This window comes from Passer montanus, unplaced genomic scaffold (genome assembly GCF_014805655.1).
Source record: "Passer montanus isolate IOZ18808 unplaced genomic scaffold, ASM1480565v1 scaffold66, whole genome shotgun sequence".
Classification (NCBI taxonomy): Eukaryota; Metazoa; Chordata; class Aves; order Passeriformes; family Passeridae; genus Passer; species Passer montanus.
The window spans coordinates 2,693,548-2,709,746 of record NW_024371704.1 but is presented as its reverse complement, the minus strand read 5'-3'; the positions used below and the strand labels follow the sequence as shown (position 1 = coordinate 2,709,746).

Genomic DNA, 16,199 nt, shown 5'->3' with positions numbered 1-16,199 from the left:
GGGATGGGGAAGAAGCATCTTTCATAACATGTTCCAGCCACACCCTAGTTTAGACTGTGTGCCATGAGCTCTGTTGGTCAAAGTTGCCTTTTGGGAACATCTGCAGCCCTTCTTGGGAAACTGCTGTGACCAGGAGAGTTATTGCTGCTGAAAATGTCAAATACTGAAGGCCTTGTGGGAGTTTCATTTTTGCCTTGTCTCTGCTTTTTTTTGCCTCTGCCCTCCCTCCCCATCCATGTTTAAGTACCTGTTCTAATGAGGGCTGTAAATGCAGATTTCTGTGTCTCTGTTGGTCAGGTCTCGACCATCCAGCAGTGGCATTAGCTGGTGGGGCAGCTGTGCCCAAAAGACATTCTAATTTGTGGCCTGTTCTGTGGCCAGTCCTCTTCAGTTTATAAAGTGTGTGGTAGGAAACAGCTTGTGCATTTCTGAATTACATAAAGTAGACAGGACTTGTAAAAGCTAGGAGAAGAGGCACAAGGGTGGAGAGAGCTACCCCAGGTGAGCCAGGAGGTCTGTGCAGAGCCATGGGCAGCACACAGCCCAGCTTCTGCTCTCTGGGCTGGGCTCAGCTCTGCCCCTTGAGAGGGGTGGAGATGGGGTGCTTCAAAGGCTCATTGCTGATGTCTTTAAAGGGTCTGTCAGGGTCTCCAGCACCATGATGGCATCATAAAGGACATTCAGAAACACTGGGCAATATTTGGCACCAAGCAGCTCGGGCTGGTCTTGCTGGGGACTGTGCCAGCACATAATCTTTCATTCCAGTTTTGGTCTGAGGGCAGAAGGATTTGGAAGAAGGTTCATTACTAAACAACAGAGCCTTGTTTTGCAGGCACACAGCTACTCTTGTTTTGGGCAGAGCTGAAATGGCATCTTCTTCTCCAGAGTCACCTTGGAAGGGAAGCAGCAGGTTCTTAGGTGACAGCAGGCATGTGCTGGTGAGCACTGCTGGCCCCATTTCCAGCTCCCTTGCCCTGTGTCATGAGGGCAGTCATTAACCCACTCATGCCCACACGTCACAAATCCTACCCTCCTGTTTTTCCACTGTGGAAGCTCAGGTGTTGGGTTGATGCACTTTCCAGCCCAGGACAAGGCATCCCCAGGTCCTGCCAGCACACAGGGTGGGCACCAGCCCTTCCTCACCAACTGGGCATGGGTTGAACTCTTGGTGGAGAGGAGGTAGGTACCATCACATCTCACAAAAATGAGAGTCACACAAAGTCTGCTCCAAGCTTGCTGATTGCTTTTTTCCCCCGTTGCCATGCCAACATGGCCCTGCACAAAGTGAGATCTCTTTCTGAGCTCCGCTGAGAGAAAGTATGTAGCCTAGGAGATTATTTAGCATTCAGGAGTGCACAGGCTCCCTGTGACGTCTGTGAGCCACAGTCAGGCTGGCTGACAAAGGAAAGGAGGATTTAGTTTTATTCCTCTTTTCCTCTAGCATTTGCTTCTCAAGGTTAAGGGAGATAAGGAAGAGACTGTAAGCACTTTGTGATTGGGACCCCACTCTGTAGTCCTCACTGAGGCAGCACTTCCATGGAAATTAAAAGAAAATATTACTTTGGGGTATATTTTCTGCACAAAGTACAAGTATGAGAGATACGTATGCAAACTCCTTGATTTGATTAACCACGATTAGCTACTCTCTATTAAAATTGGAAAGCAAAGGCAATCTGGGTTTTAAATTGAGTGAGAAAGTCAAAGGAAATAGTAGAAGGAAGCAGGGGATGACCCCCTGTCTTTGTCTTTTATGCTGTTTTAATCTGTGAGGTTACAGTATAGAGAAGAAACTATCTCTTCTCTTGCTGTTTTCATATCCTGGGTAAGGACAGCAAAACTTAGTGTGTACTAGTGTTTTGGTTAGGGCTTTTTGTTCTGTGGAGTTGCTACTGGTAGATTAACTGCTCAATTGAAATTCAGTCCTTATAATGATAATACAGATTTGCTTGCCTTTGCCAGCTGAAGAGATGGAAATCAGCACAAAACAGCTGGCATTGGCTGGCAGCTGAGCACTGATGATCCAGTGCCTGTCCCTACCAATGGCTGATCTGGAAATTCAAAGCCACTCAAAGTGAGATGTCTGTGTGATGGTGTTTACGCTGTTATTTGTTCTTCGGGAGATTCTGAGCAAAACATTTGCATTTTCTCTGCCGTTTCACAGACTGACTACAGAGCACAGTAAGTGGTGCTTGGAAAACCTCTTTTTGAAGTGATGATTTAGAAATGCAGTTTGGGTCGTTTCTTGGGGTTTTGTTAGTATTGAGGCATTTCTCATGACATGCAGAAAGTGCAGGAAACTCAAGGCACCCCAGCTGTGTACATTAGATCATGGGAGTGAGCCCTTCTCCTGTGTGTGTCCATAACTTTAGTCTTAGTTGCATGCAGTTTTATTTGATGGGAAATAACTGAGAGATATTATTAGCTCCAGGGCAGGAAAACATCTTAGCTGTTTCTCAGAAGTCATTTCACTCAGGACTGAGTAGATTGAATAGTCCATGGAAATCAGATTCACTGGGAAGCACTGTGTATTTTGGGAGGGAAAAATAAACCTCAGGTACTTTGCTTTTCATTTCTATTCCTTCCTTGAGACTAATTCATAATGATCCATGATCAGTTTGGTAGAGCTTCCAGCAACCCCTATAACCTCTGGCAGCTGGGATAAAACTGATTTACAGTCTGGTTCTCTGCCCATGCATCTGTCCAGACAGATACTCTGCTCCTCTTTATGAATGTATCATCTGCCAGTGCTGTGGAGATGTGGCAGTCTTGCTGATGTACTGAAACTGTTTTCATCCACAGCCTTGCACCACATATGAGGAGAGGAAATAGGATTCAGTGGTGACTGTTCCTTTTTTACCCCACATTCAGAGTACGTGCTGTATCTGGGGTAATGCAGCCTGCAGAGGTTGTTGGTGAGCTGAAACTAATCCCTAGCTGTTCCTGTGTATGAGTTCCTTTCTTTTTCCTTTCCCTGTCATCCTTTCTCTCTATTTAAGAATATGTCATCCTTCTCAAAGATTGCTCTGTCAGCTCTTCCTTCTTTTCTTTCTCACTTATGTTGTCTCTTTTTTAAATCTTGTTCTCTGTATGTGCTCCCAGCTTTATCCCAGCCATCCAGTGTAGCTCCTCCGCAACCTGGAATTTCCACAACTGCTCCTCATTTTCAGTACACTAAGGAGCTCAGCCTCTGGATGCAGCTCTCTTGGAGGCTGCAGTGCCCCCAGCCCTGGCCTGAGCTCTCCCCTCAGCAGCTGGATATTTCTAGCACTGTGGCTGCAGAAGCTTGCAGGTATTTAGGTGCCAGAGAAGACAGCTTTGACGAAAGTGAAAGAAGTAGTTCAGAAGGTCACTGAACCACAGAATGGTTTGGACCATGGGAAGGGACCTTAAAGCTCATCTCACTCCAGTCCCAGGTTGCTCCAAGCCCTGTCTAACCTGACCTTGGACACTTCCAGGGATGGGGCAGGCACAGCTTCTCTGGGCAACCTGTGCCAGGGTACTGATGTGCATCTCTCACATTATCCTTCTTCGAGAGCAGGTGCACGTTTCTCTTTCCTAACCACATTGCACACACACAGGTGTGAGCTGGCAGTCCCCAGGAGTGGGCAGGCAGTGGACTGGAGCAGGATTCAGGGATGAGTCCTGGTCAGAGGCAAGGCTCCCTTCAGCTGGGGTAGGGCCAGCAAAGAGGGGGAGAGATGGGAGAAGTGCTGACCTTGTCTGAGAACTGCTCTGAAAGTTAATCTGTACATGACACAGGCCCCTGCCTGTCTATGGGACACTTGCACGTGCTCCTTTGGAAGGATGCAGCCCCATTCCTCTGTGGGCAGGAGAAACACACTGCCTTGGTACAGGTGCAGGCTGGAATTGGGAAGCAGGGCTTGGAAGAGATCAGCCATGCAGCTGCTGCTGCAGTGCAGAGCTGGGCTGGAACAATAGTGTGAGCACTGAGGTGAGCAGGGCTTGGCATTGCTGCATTTTATGTGTTAAATATCCCCTAATGGGTTAAACCAGCATTCTCTTGGCATTGACAGGTTGATCTTCAGTCATCCTGATCAGGCATGACTAAATCCCACACAATATGTGCACAGGTTATTGTTAATTTTAAGCTTAAATGCAGCAAAGTTTCTATAGCATACTGTGAATCCTTTTTAAAAAATATCAGAGAAAGCGCTGTAAAAAGTGTTTAAAATCATCCCAAAAGGAGCTAAAAATGAACTTTAAGGGATGCATCACCTCCTTCTGTAGGTGGCTGATGCTTCATTGACTTTTGTAGAGGTTCTTAAAAGTCACTTTGTTTAAAATGTTAACTTGTACTGAAGCCCAAAACTAATATTGATTTAAAAGTGAGTTATTATGTGTATTTACTCACACTGAAAGGATTAAATATCTGGTTCTTTGTTTTGATGCCAAAGTGGTTTCTTCTGTGTGAGTCCTAGGGAATTAATGCTTCTGGGGAAAGATAGATATAGCTGCTTTGTATGTGCAGGTGTTTTGAACTGATGCCAAGTCCCAGGAAAGGCAGTGGGACATCACTGCATTGACCTGGCTTTGGGTTTGGTGTTGTCAGCTTCAATATTGCTCTAAATTGTGTTGCCAATGCATCAGACAAAACAGAACTAATAGCTTTTCCCACCTCTCATTTGGCCGGGAAATGCTGACAGTAAATATTTTTGTTCCAGGCAGTAGACTTAAGAAGATGGACTCAGGGGATGCACAGGAAACAAGTATTGCAGTAATGAGGGCTCATTTTTAAAGCGTTGCATTGTTATACTGACATTGCTATGTCTCCTTTTTAACAGACTCTTACATATTTCAGGGGGGCTAAGGAGGGGACTGGTCCCTTGGTTTTTTGTTCTGCAGCTGCTTGAGCCTGGCAGAGGCCTCTAGAAGAGGCTTAGTGAGCCAAAGGAGGGGGCTCACTGGAGCTCTCAGAATGGCTCCTGGTTCCTAGCATGAGTCACTTCAGGTTTTGCCCTGTGTGCCTTGGACATTTGGACTGTGTGTCCAAGTCTCTCACTGAAGAAAGTGATCAGGGAAATTCAGTCAGAGCAGAGGAACTGAAACACACACAGAACATGTGGAAGCAATCCAAGGACAGACAGCCTGAGCTTCCCTGCTGCTTCCCTGAGTGCTGCAGAGCAGCTGAGGGTGCCCAGGAAAGCCACCCTGTGTTTGTGGCAGAGCACAGCCAGGCCAGCACTGCTCAGCTGCAGCCAGGACTCCAGCTGTGCACCACATTTACTCTGATATAAAGCAGATAGCACAAAATCATAGAATCACTGAGGTTGGAAAAGACCTCCAAGATCATCACGTTCAAAAGTGTTAAGGAGCTGGGTGGTGGTAGTTCAGATTTGCAGTCTGGAGTTTGAGGACAGAAGGGGGGCTGTTGAATACTCCAAAATACAGGATTTGCAGTGGGGCTCACCAGGGTATGAAGCTGCTGATACCCAGCTTTAGCTCACCTGTTCGTGCCCTTCTCACAAAGTGACTGCAGTGCATCTTTCCCCAGCATTAATCTGAATGTTTGTACCTTGGGAATCCAATGCATTAAACTGTCAAAGCTCTTTCTTTCCCAAAACACAGACCTTTTCTGGCCTGTTCTGCTGGTTAGCTGGTGAATGCTGGTGATTAAATTAATCTGTCACTATCCTCATGGATGCTGCAGTAGCTTAAAGTCAACAAGTTTATTAGGGAAATGATACCTTCCTGTTGTGTTGTGGCTGCATTTAATTTAAAAGCTGATGTTCATATTATTTGCCTTCATAACTCCTGCCAATTATTGTTAATATTGCCAACATCCAGATCAAGGACCTACTTACAGCAAAATATTTACACTCACAAAAGCCGTTTGAAAGCCAGTATTTGAATTCTGTAAAGCTATGTTAGGGCTTTTTTCTTCAATCTCAAGCACTAATCTGTTGGCACTTTTGGGCGTTTATATAACTTATTCATAATACTTTGATAGCTGCTGTGCATTTGTCTTTTAATCTGCATGCAAAAAAGCAGTATTTAGAGCTGTTGTGATCCCAGAGATGAAGTCCAAGGTGTATCTTCAGTTTTTCCACCCCAAATGCCACTGGGTGATGCCTGCATCTTTTTTTTTCTCCAACATTTCAGTAGTCTTGAGTGAAACAAGTCATCCACCAGCTTCCAGGAGAGCTGTGCATGGATTCAGGACCTGTCCTTAGGGGACTGGCTAATGCCTCTAAACAAATCGAATAGCTATTTGGTTTATAGCCTGCCTGCACTTGGAACTGCAGTACCCAGGGGGAAAAAATCCATAGGTCCTGTTTTGCTTTTCACATCATCAAAGACAGCAAATAGCCATTTGGTATCTTTTCTTTCTGCAGGAATATGTGGGGTGTTTTGCCTCACAAGGCGGTGCAGGTTGCTTTGTGCTTTTGTTGTTGACTCAATTGCACTGTGCCAACAATTAGTGCTGGTTACCTTGGAAACTGCTCTGAATCCCACTGAGGATTTTGACAGGCACATCTTGACTGAAATTGCTTTGTTTTCACAATTCTGCAAGTATACATGTAGCTAATCCTTTTGTTGTGCTCTGCCTGTGTTCTTTCCCTAAAATGTAGCAAAATTAATGAAACATATTATTTTATCCTTTCCATCTCATCGCAGAGTTTTTTAATCCCTTCTTCTGCCTCAGTGCTCCAGGAACATTAATTACCCTTTAACTGAGCTCACTGTTTTTTCTTGGTAGGTGTTTGATGGGTGAATGGTTGAATGTGTGTGAAGTTTTGACACAATTTGCAGTCTCCTTCTTTCTGTCCTTCCTTCCTGTCATCCCTTTTCTTTGGTTTTCTCCTGGAGCAGAAGGGGCTAGAATGCTTAGGAGATAAATTAAAGCAAATAAGAGCAGCGATTCTGCACGGTACTCATCAGGCAGTTGGTTATTTGTGTCTTCTACTGAGCTGCAATCCTTTATTTGGAGAATTGGATTTGAAGGTGTTCACCTTACCTCTTCCTAGAACAGGAATCCTTCCCTCTGCTTTCTAAAAGAACAGTTTTATTCCCTCAAGAAGGATTCTTTCAGTCTGGTGCATAATGCATCAGTTCAAAATATTCAGCCCAGAAATGACAATGACCATATGGTTGAAGCATGGTAAACTTCAGTTATGCCTTAAACAAGTTATGCTTTACAGAGATCTTCTGTGGCCACAGGAAACTCAAAGTCCTGCTGCCACCCTGGTGGCATTGGGTAGAGCTGTTGACAGAAAGAGGAAGGTGTGATGCTGCTCTAGTCTGGGAAGACTGTCCTGATGAAATTGTGGAGATGTGATATGCATTTCATGTTAGGAGGCACTGTCCCTTGTTGCTGTGAAATGGGTTCTCAAGGTGGAAAAAGCAATAGATAAGTAGGCCCTGTGGTCTTGCTGAATGGAAGTCATGAAACACAGGTGACTGCAGGAAGGAGAGGAGAAGAGCTGAGGAGAAAAACTCTGATCTGACTGGAGCAACGCTGGCCTGAGAAATCACAAACACTGTTACATGAGGTGACTAGCAAGCTGTTCTCAGGGCGGGCTGTGCCAGCTCCCAAGGATCCTTGCATCGGTGTCACATACCTGTGAGGCAGGGAGAGGCTGTGAGCCCTGCCCATCCTGTCACAACCAGTCCTCAGAGTAATCACACAGCATTGCACAGAGGGATAGGGGAGAGAAGATAAAAGGCATTGCTGGATGAAACAAAACAGCTGAACAGTTTCGCCTAAGAAGTGATGTTCATAGAAACTCAGCTTCTCCATGAGTTGAGTCTGAGGTTGTGGTAGGTTGGAAGGGAAAGAGGAAAAAGTGCTAGAGGCTGAAGGACAACCATTAAAAGGGCACTTAAAGAACAGACATCACACATCACTGTGGAGATGTCTCACAGATCTGATATTCGCTCTTGCCTTTATAGTTGCAGATTTTAAAAAAATATATTTTTAAAAACTATTTTGTGGAAATGTTCATGTCAGGGCCTGAAAGCTCAGACACCTATTTTAAAAGACTCTTGCCCCATCTGTATATCTGTCTCTGGGGCTGGTAAACATGTCTGTTATAAAAGTTAATGGAATGGAAAGCTGTCATGGGAAATAGAAGTATTGTAGGTAATGTGCCAGTGGAGACATCTGCAGCCCAGTGACAAATGCAGCAGGATCAATAAGGAACGAAGGAGAGCTTTGAAATGACATCTTGGCCTTGTACAGGATCTGATCCCAAGTACTGCATCGTGCTGCAGCCAGTCTTTGGCATGTAACCTCATTTACCAGCCCTGTCTGAGTCTCTGTCTGGGAAGGGGGCCTCAGCTATGAGGAGGGAGTGCAGGAATGATGCCTGCTGTGGTGTAATTCTCAGTGCTGGAGTGGCTGACTGGGGATTGGGCAGCTCCTGTGGGTGTACTTGAGGAGGGAGTGCAGGAATGATGCCTGCTGTGGTGTAATTCTCAGTGCTAGAGTGGCTGGACTGGGGATTGGGCAGCTCCTGTGGGTGAGGAAGGCAGCAGCCTTTGGAGGCAGCAGGTCTTCTAATCACAGCCACGAGGGAAGGCTGTGGCTCCCCATCACAGCTGGTTCAGCATCCTCTGTGCATCTTAGCACTCTGGAAAGAGTTTGTGTCCCTGAGTCATCTCTGGGATGCAGAGATTCCTGATCTCCTGTTTGGTATGCTGGGGTATGTAGAAGAATTGGGCTGACTTCCAAAACCAGGAGCACAGAGTGCTTAATTTGTTTGAGTTTTAACTTTGGTTTAAATTAGTGTAGTGCCTCAGACAGGGCTCTGTCCTCTCAGCAGGGCAGAGTCCTCTGTTCGTGCCACAGAGGTGCCATGGCAGAGCTGACCTGGCAGCCCTGTTGGAGTGTGCTCTGAAGTGGCCTTTGAGGGAGCAGCAGAGCCACCATCCTGGTATGTCAGCCCCTGGCCTCTCAGCTCAACCTGCTCCCTGTCAGGGCTTTGGAGAGCTCATGCTGAGGGTTTTCACTGTGCTTTCTCCCTGTTATGGACATCCCATTCAAGGACTGCCTATACCTTAGGGTACTGTATTCCCTAAAATCAAGCTGTGAAGCTCCATCTCTGTTCTGTATCATGAACAGCTGACATTTTGGTAAAAGGAGCAACATTTTATTCTCTGCAAAATGCAAAGAAAAGGCATGTTGCTGTTCTTTGTTCTGCTGGAGTCTAAGGTAAAGCCGTGTTCCTTGTTGCTTTTAAGAAAGAAATCTATTTGTTGTAACTTGTTTTGTATGTTAGTGCCATTTCTGTGGAATGAACTAGAGTCAGAGAGAGTCTGACTGTTTAAAGAGATGGAAAATAAATGTCTACAAGTAAAACCATGTCTAGTGAATACATAGCCCAGCATCTACAGCATTCAAGCTGCCTAATTTTCTCCTTTTTTTGGTCTTGTCTGCATCTTTGGTAGTTTGTTTTTTTTTTGGTTTTTTTTGTTTTTGTTTTTGTTTTGTTGTTGTTAGTTCTTTATCATTAGGCTGCCTTGAACTTTAACTGAACCATAAGAAAACTATGAAAAGTCTCAATAGCAGCCCTGTGAGGATTTGACTTACCCACTGGATCTTCTATTTATAGTGTCCATTAGTACAGAGAAGTCTGTCCTTTTGCAGCAGTCATGTATGGCAAATGCTCTGTTCTGATGAACTGCCCATGCCCCCTGTGTCACCCAAAATATCCATCAGCAGAGTGTTCAGAAATAAGCCTTTCTTGATTAAAGAACACTGCCAAACAAAACAAACTGAACAAAACATACAAGCCCAGAGGCCATTTGTATTTTTATTTACTTATTTTGCCTAGCCCGAAATAGAAATTTCTATTTATCAGGAGACAACCTTTCACCCTCCCTCAGAGCTCCCTGTGGAGCATTATCTTTGTCCCAAGCAAATTAAATCAGGGAGAGAGCTGAGAGGGTGAGAACTGCCTTCTGAGCTTGTGGAGCCCATTTGTACTACAGAACCAGGCTGGATGGGAGCAAGTACAAATTTTATTAAAAAGGAGGCAATTTTTGATGATTTATCTTGACCCTGCTGGGAGGAGGGTTGCAGTAGCTTGGCTGATGGAAGGCAGTTCACCAAGGGGATTTCCTTTGGATATGCTCCAGGGTACTAAAGCTGATACAGGTTTGCGTATTCTATATCAGAAATTAGTTGGAGCCTTTAGTTAAAATTTTCATGTGAATATAAGCTTCAAAAATTGATTCTTTTAACAGTCTTCTTCACTGAGTCTTGATTTGTTCATCTGAGCCAATAGTATAGTCTTGATGATGTTGCTTTTGTCTGTGGTGTTGTGATTAGTAGCTTGGTGGAAGTTTTAACAGGAGGACCATGTGTCACATCCTTCAGGTGGCAGGAATTGGTGTGAGGTCTTCTGTAGCCATGGCACTCAGTGAAGCTCTGTGCTGTCCTCCATGCTCACCAGAGCTGTCAGGGTGATGCTCTTTCCTGCTCTGAAACAGGAATACACCAGCTATCCAAGGATGCTTTCTGGAAGAGCAGTTTGTCTCTCTCCAGCCCATGGAAGGTGCTGTGGTGTGGGGAGGGCCCGTGTGTCTGCAGCAGGAGGATGGGCCACGCCGCAGGTTCATTCTCCCAGGTTTTCCCAGCTCCTGCTTTGCAGGCTGCGTGTGCCTCACAACACAGGGAACTGTCAGGACCTGTAAGGATTCCAGATTTGTGTCCAGTCCACTGGTCTGCAGCAGCAGCACCGTGTGAGAGTCTGGAAAACGTCTGCTTTGTGTTTCTCTCACGAGGAAGGAACCAAGAGGTGGCAAGAAGCACCTGCAGCGTCCAGCAGGTGTGGAAGCAGCCCAAAATGAGGTGCAAAGCCCCAAAATGACGTGCAGGCCCCTGAAAGGCAGCTGGGAAGATTGCTGGGCTTTAAATCAATATCCCTGTTCTTTGATCTATAGGACTGGCTGGATACATGACTTGATTGGTGGGGTTATGGTGCTCCATTTGATCTACTTAACCACAGAGGGGAGTTTCATCTCTTATTAGGGTTGTGTTGTTAAACAGAAGAGCAGAACTTGAGCTGCTATTTGTTTTCTCCTCCTCCTACAGGCACCTTTATCATATGTAGCCTCATCTCAAAAAACACTTGATTTGTTTCGTCCAATGTGGAAGGCTGCCAGAACTTCTCACCCCTGACAGTAGGAAAGCAGCATCTTTAGATTTCTAACCTGAATTTATCCTCAAGTTTATATCCATGTATTTCAAATGTTTTTTTTTTAAATTAATGTTTTTCAAATCATCTTGGTTTTTTCATTGCTTGGTAGCTGTTGTGGTGTATTTGTCCATCTACTTTTGCTGTTGGCAGCAGCCAATGGAACTGTTGCAGTTACTGCCCTCCAGGTGACCAGCCAGGAGTGCAGTGAATTGTAAGGTATAGTCACCAACAATTAGGAATGTTCTTTGCCAGTGGGTGGGGATTTCTAATATCTTGTTAAATAGTTTGTGTAAAAGAAAGATTAACTTAGCACTTTGGTTTTAAACAAACATGGCTGTGGTAATTCACATCTGTGTTTTTTGGTAAAAACAATTGGCTTTTCTAAAGGACAAATGAAGAGGAATAACTTCACATTAAAAATACAAGGGAATTCTATAAGGGTAAGTGTGAAAATAAATCATTATTAATCTAATGGACAGTCCCTTGTCGGAGTGGTTGCTGTGAAGTTACATGTAGGGCATTGATTTAAACATACTTGCCCTTCCCAGCCAGTTCTTGCCTGAAGGATGTGGTAATGAGTGAGCAGAGCTTTTATTCCTGCCCTCAGGATGGTGACTAATGGGGGCTCTGGCAGGAGCAGGGTGTATTGACATCTGCCATTACAAACCTCTGTCTCCACACATGGGCTGGAGAAGCAGGGAAGTTGTGCTCTGTTCCCAGGTGTGCCCAGCTGTGCAGCTGGTGGGTTGTGACTGTGCAGCTTGTGGCCTTCCCTGGGGTCAGCTCCATCTGTGTTGGAAACAGCTGTCAGACAGCACTTGGATATAGCTGGAGAGGGAAGGGGTTTATTTCCCCTGAGTTTGGCTGAGAGAGAGAATTGTATTGATTAATGACTAAGGGAGAGCAGACTCACACACAGATAAGAACCACAAACCCTTTGCTCTCTGAATGCTGCTGGACCAGCCTTAACATCTTGATTTGTTACATCAAAGGTACCTGAACTTCCAGAGGGGAAGAAATTTCTCTGGTTGCTTCCACACGCAGCTATGTGCCTGATGACATTTCACTGCACCTTTGAGTGGGACTGGAGTCAAGCTGAGACGGTTTCTCAGTTTGGAAGAATTCACTCCTTGAGTGGTCCTACTACTACATTCTGCTCACCAGAGCAGGCAGTTCTCAGCCCTTCTCAGGTGTGCTGCACCTTGTGGGCAGTGGGGAAGAGCAGAGTGTGGGTTCTGTGGCACCCAGCTCTGTCAAGCATGCAGTGCTGAGTCAGCTCCGTGCACAGAGCAGGCCGGGGGCCAGCAGCAAGGAACCCATTCCACCAAAAAAAATGTCATTCTCTGCCATCCCTCCGCATGGTACTCAGACCTACTGTTTAAATAAAGCTTGTGGCAGTCTTCAAAGGGGTGAGGAAGATGAAGTATTGATTTTCCCCATGCAGGAATGTTATTTGGCCCTTCAAGTCCTTCACCAGCATAGACGGCTGTCTGGGAAGTGCCCTTCATGCATACTGTGTGCTGCTGAAGAGGAATTACAGTCCAAAGGGCATGTTGGAATGCAGCTAGCTTTGTATATTAAATGTCAAAAAATTACATTACTCAGCTACCCATTCTGTCCCTCTTTGCAAAACAATACCTACAGACATTTTTCTAGACATTTAATAGATGATTGTCTGAAAATACTGCAGTTGCTGCACATTGTCCTTAATAGAAAGAACATTTAATAATGATGCTTTGTGCATCCTGATTACAGCAAGCTCCTGATTTTTATAAATACTTGGCATTTTCCACTGAAACCTTTGGAATATCTGGTTCGTCTCTTTTATTTTTAATGATTTCCTTATATTTCAGGAAAAAAGATTACCTTTTAAAAATGGATTAATTCAGCCTCTGTTTTTTTATTGTTTAAGCTAATCTTTCTGATTTTAAAACACCATTCTGATTAGCATGCTTTTCTTTCTTTTTTTCTGACTTTGCTACTGCCACAGAAGAAGTGTCTGCGAGGATAGTACAAGTAGTAACAGCTGAAGCTGTAGCAGTCCTGAAAGGTGAACAGGAAAAAGAAGCCCAGCACAAAGATCAGCCTGGATCACTACCTTTAGGTAAAATGAGACAAAGAATGTTCCAGGTATCCTTGTGTCTGCAAATGTCTGTATGTATATTCAAAGATGCAGTTCCAGCTGTGTATTCACATTGCTTATGGTTGTGGTTGTTAAACCACAGCCACCACTGGATAAATGCTGGAACCACAGGACTGTGGCAGGATCCTTGTTCTTCATGGCCCTGCGACTGTCTCATTCCCTGTTTGACCCTAACAGCAGTTCTCCACCTTGTTTTTGACTCATGGTTGAGTAGCTCAACCATGAATGTGTTTGGTGGTAGGGTTTTGTCATCATGTTGGTCAGGACTGTTTGTGTTCAGCTGTACAACATGAAGGATTAACGTCTGAAGAGGCAAAGATGGAGTGACACATAAAAAGAAAGTGAGGCTTTGCTGGTTGGGTGGTAGCTGCTCAATTAGATGGAGGGGGAGCACCTCCACAGGAAGCAGAAGGGAATGGGGCACACCAGGTTGAGAGCACCAGGTAGAGTGAGGGCAGATTGTGGAAGAAGGAGTCACGTGGTAAAAGCAAATTCCAGCGGTCTGTACTGGAAAGGGTAAGAATGCCACTGGTCCATGCTGTGTCTCCATCCTCCTCTTGCCTCCTTTGTTTAAAATGTCTGAAATATACCTGTGAGTGTGTGTATATCTATAAAAGAAGGTAGGTATACAGCCATTTGTACCTAAAGTGCTTGCTCCTTGCCAGAAAACTTTTGCAGTAGTTCAAAACATGTCCACCAAAGGCCAGAGAAAGGACATACTTCATCTTGAGGTAAGGAAGTCATGCAAGCCTGTCCTGGGATAGATTCTGCTGAGTGCATGTTCATTGTGATTAAATCAAAACAATGCCCTGCAGTGTTTTCCCTGCAGGTAATCTGCTTGTTTTGGTGCAGTGCTTGGCCTTGCCTAGGAATGAATTAAAGTCAATGAGTAATTCAGAATATTTATTGGAAATTTGGTTCCCACGGTTGTTTGCTTCATTGAACTAACTTAGAACTGCAGCAGGGAGCTGTGTTGCTTGGTAATCCCTTCTTTGCAGAGACTCAGTTTCACATGGAAGACCCCAATTCTCCAAATCACTTCACTCAGGCCTTGGAGAGGCAAAATGGACATTCACTTCCATCTAGTGAGATAAGTAATTTAAAAGACATTGTGAGAAGGATGTCTTCAGTTAACAACTGTTGGTGTTACAGTTCCTGTGGTCAGATGCATTGTGATGAGTTTATAAATACTCTGTCCCTGGACAGCACATCTTAAGGACAAGTCACATATGATCTTTTCCAAATCACACTGAAATCAACAGGAGGAAGCCTGGAAAATTTTGCTGGGGCTTTGAAAGTGGCCTTCCTGTGCTTGGAAAGAAGCCTTGAACAGTAAACTGAGATCTGCCTGTTGAAAGGTGCTGTTGATAAGACAGATCTGTTAAAACAGATTTGGTTGTTGTTTTTTGGGTTTTTTGGGGTTTTTTTTGATGCATTGGTTAAGCCTCAGGAGTGGACCTGTTTTTAGAGAAAAAAATTCTCAAAGTGATTGATATGAGATCAAATGCAAAGGTCATGTTGAGTTCATTTAAGAAGCTTGTTTAGAATTTCAACATACTTGAATTGAAGTAATTGAAACAAAAATTATTTTCAGCATCTGGTCTCATGACTGGGAATTAATGTAAATCCCAGTCCAAGAGCATCTAAGTTTTCACTGTGCCTTGCTCAGCTGAATCACTGTTATGTCACTGGTGATATAAGTTCCCTGTGCTGATATCTTTTGCATTTAGACAAGCAATATTTGCATGTGTTCTGCGATTAACCTTGAACGCAGCAGAAGAAAAGAAGTGTGGAGAATGGAGTTTTTTCATGTACTGAAGGTGGATTAAAGAGATTGGGTGCCAGTTTCTGATAGTTGGTGTGAATTTATAATACCTCTCTGCTCAGATGTTTTTTTTTGTTGTTGCCTTGGGTAACTGAATGCTTTTTAAGAGTCAGTACTGATTTAAAAGAGTATCTTGTATTTGATTTTTATATTGTGCTTTGTAACCAGAATTTTGTAAGTAATTCATGCCATTAGAAAATGAACCAACAACAGAAGAATAAATCCTTTTATTGTAATTTCTTAAAGTCAATGCATTCTGTAAGGGTCTGTCTAAAAATCTGGCAGGCATGAGTCCCCATCAGATAATTCCTCAGCTGGGCAGAACAGGCTGACTGCAGCTTACATCATGTATTGGTCTTCCTGGAATTAATGACTTTATCTCATTTTCACTGTTTGATTTCTAGCAGTTGAAGAGTCAGCCAACCTGCCTCCTTCCCCACCTCCATCACCAGCTTCCGAGCAGACTGGAGTTCTGGAGGAAGGTAAGGGTCTCCTGGACATTGCAGTGCAGAGCTGTCAGCAGAGGGATGAGACATCAATCTAAAGGATGGGGGAATCGGAAAATGGAGATACTTTCTGCAGTGGAGATATTTCTCATGTGGAAAAATAAGGCATTCTCAGCAATAACTCCCCATCTGCAAACCAGCTACAGTGCATGGATGAGGTAGATGCATGCACAGAGGTAGCTGAGGGATATGCTAAGTACATCCATGCTAAAGAAAAAGAGATAGTGTTGCTCACTTTTTTGTCTGTTGTATGCAATATGAGCCACTGCTGTTCCAGTGTGGTCACCAAAACTGTGATTAAGTATAGGTCATTGTTTGTTTCTTGAGATGTGTTTGGCTGCATTTTTAATATTACCATTGCATTTTGGTCTGGAATCTTAAATGCATGAAAGCAAGGAGATTCAGAGCTGGATCATTTCTTTGGCCCTTGACCTGTAATTCATGTTCCAGTGCCTGCATGTATTGGAAGTTCTGCACACAAAGTGCAGCAGTCACATTCTAGTCTTACAAAGCAAATTTCTATTCTGTTCTGCACGAGTGTTCAGTTTCAGTAGCCCGTGATC

General features: G+C 44.3%; 1 protein-coding gene across 44 annotated transcripts in view; it reads left to right on the top strand.

Annotated features, from left to right (window-relative positions):
- Window positions 1–16,199, top strand: part of MAP2 (microtubule associated protein 2) — a 225,864-nt gene that overhangs the window by 162,059 nt on the left and 47,606 nt on the right. For 33 of the 44 annotated variants that reach the window (XM_039728618.1, XM_039728589.1, XM_039728617.1 and 30 more), the window contains 2 exons: window positions 13,153–13,266; window positions 15,535–15,612. In XM_039728618.1, coding sequence (XP_039584552.1) covers window positions 13,153–13,266; window positions 15,535–15,612 — 192 coding nt within the window. The remainder of the gene's footprint in view (window positions 1–13,152; window positions 13,267–15,534; window positions 15,613–16,199) is intronic. The other 11 variants (XM_039728629.1, XM_039728628.1, XM_039728614.1 and 8 more) reach the window with 3 other exon arrangements.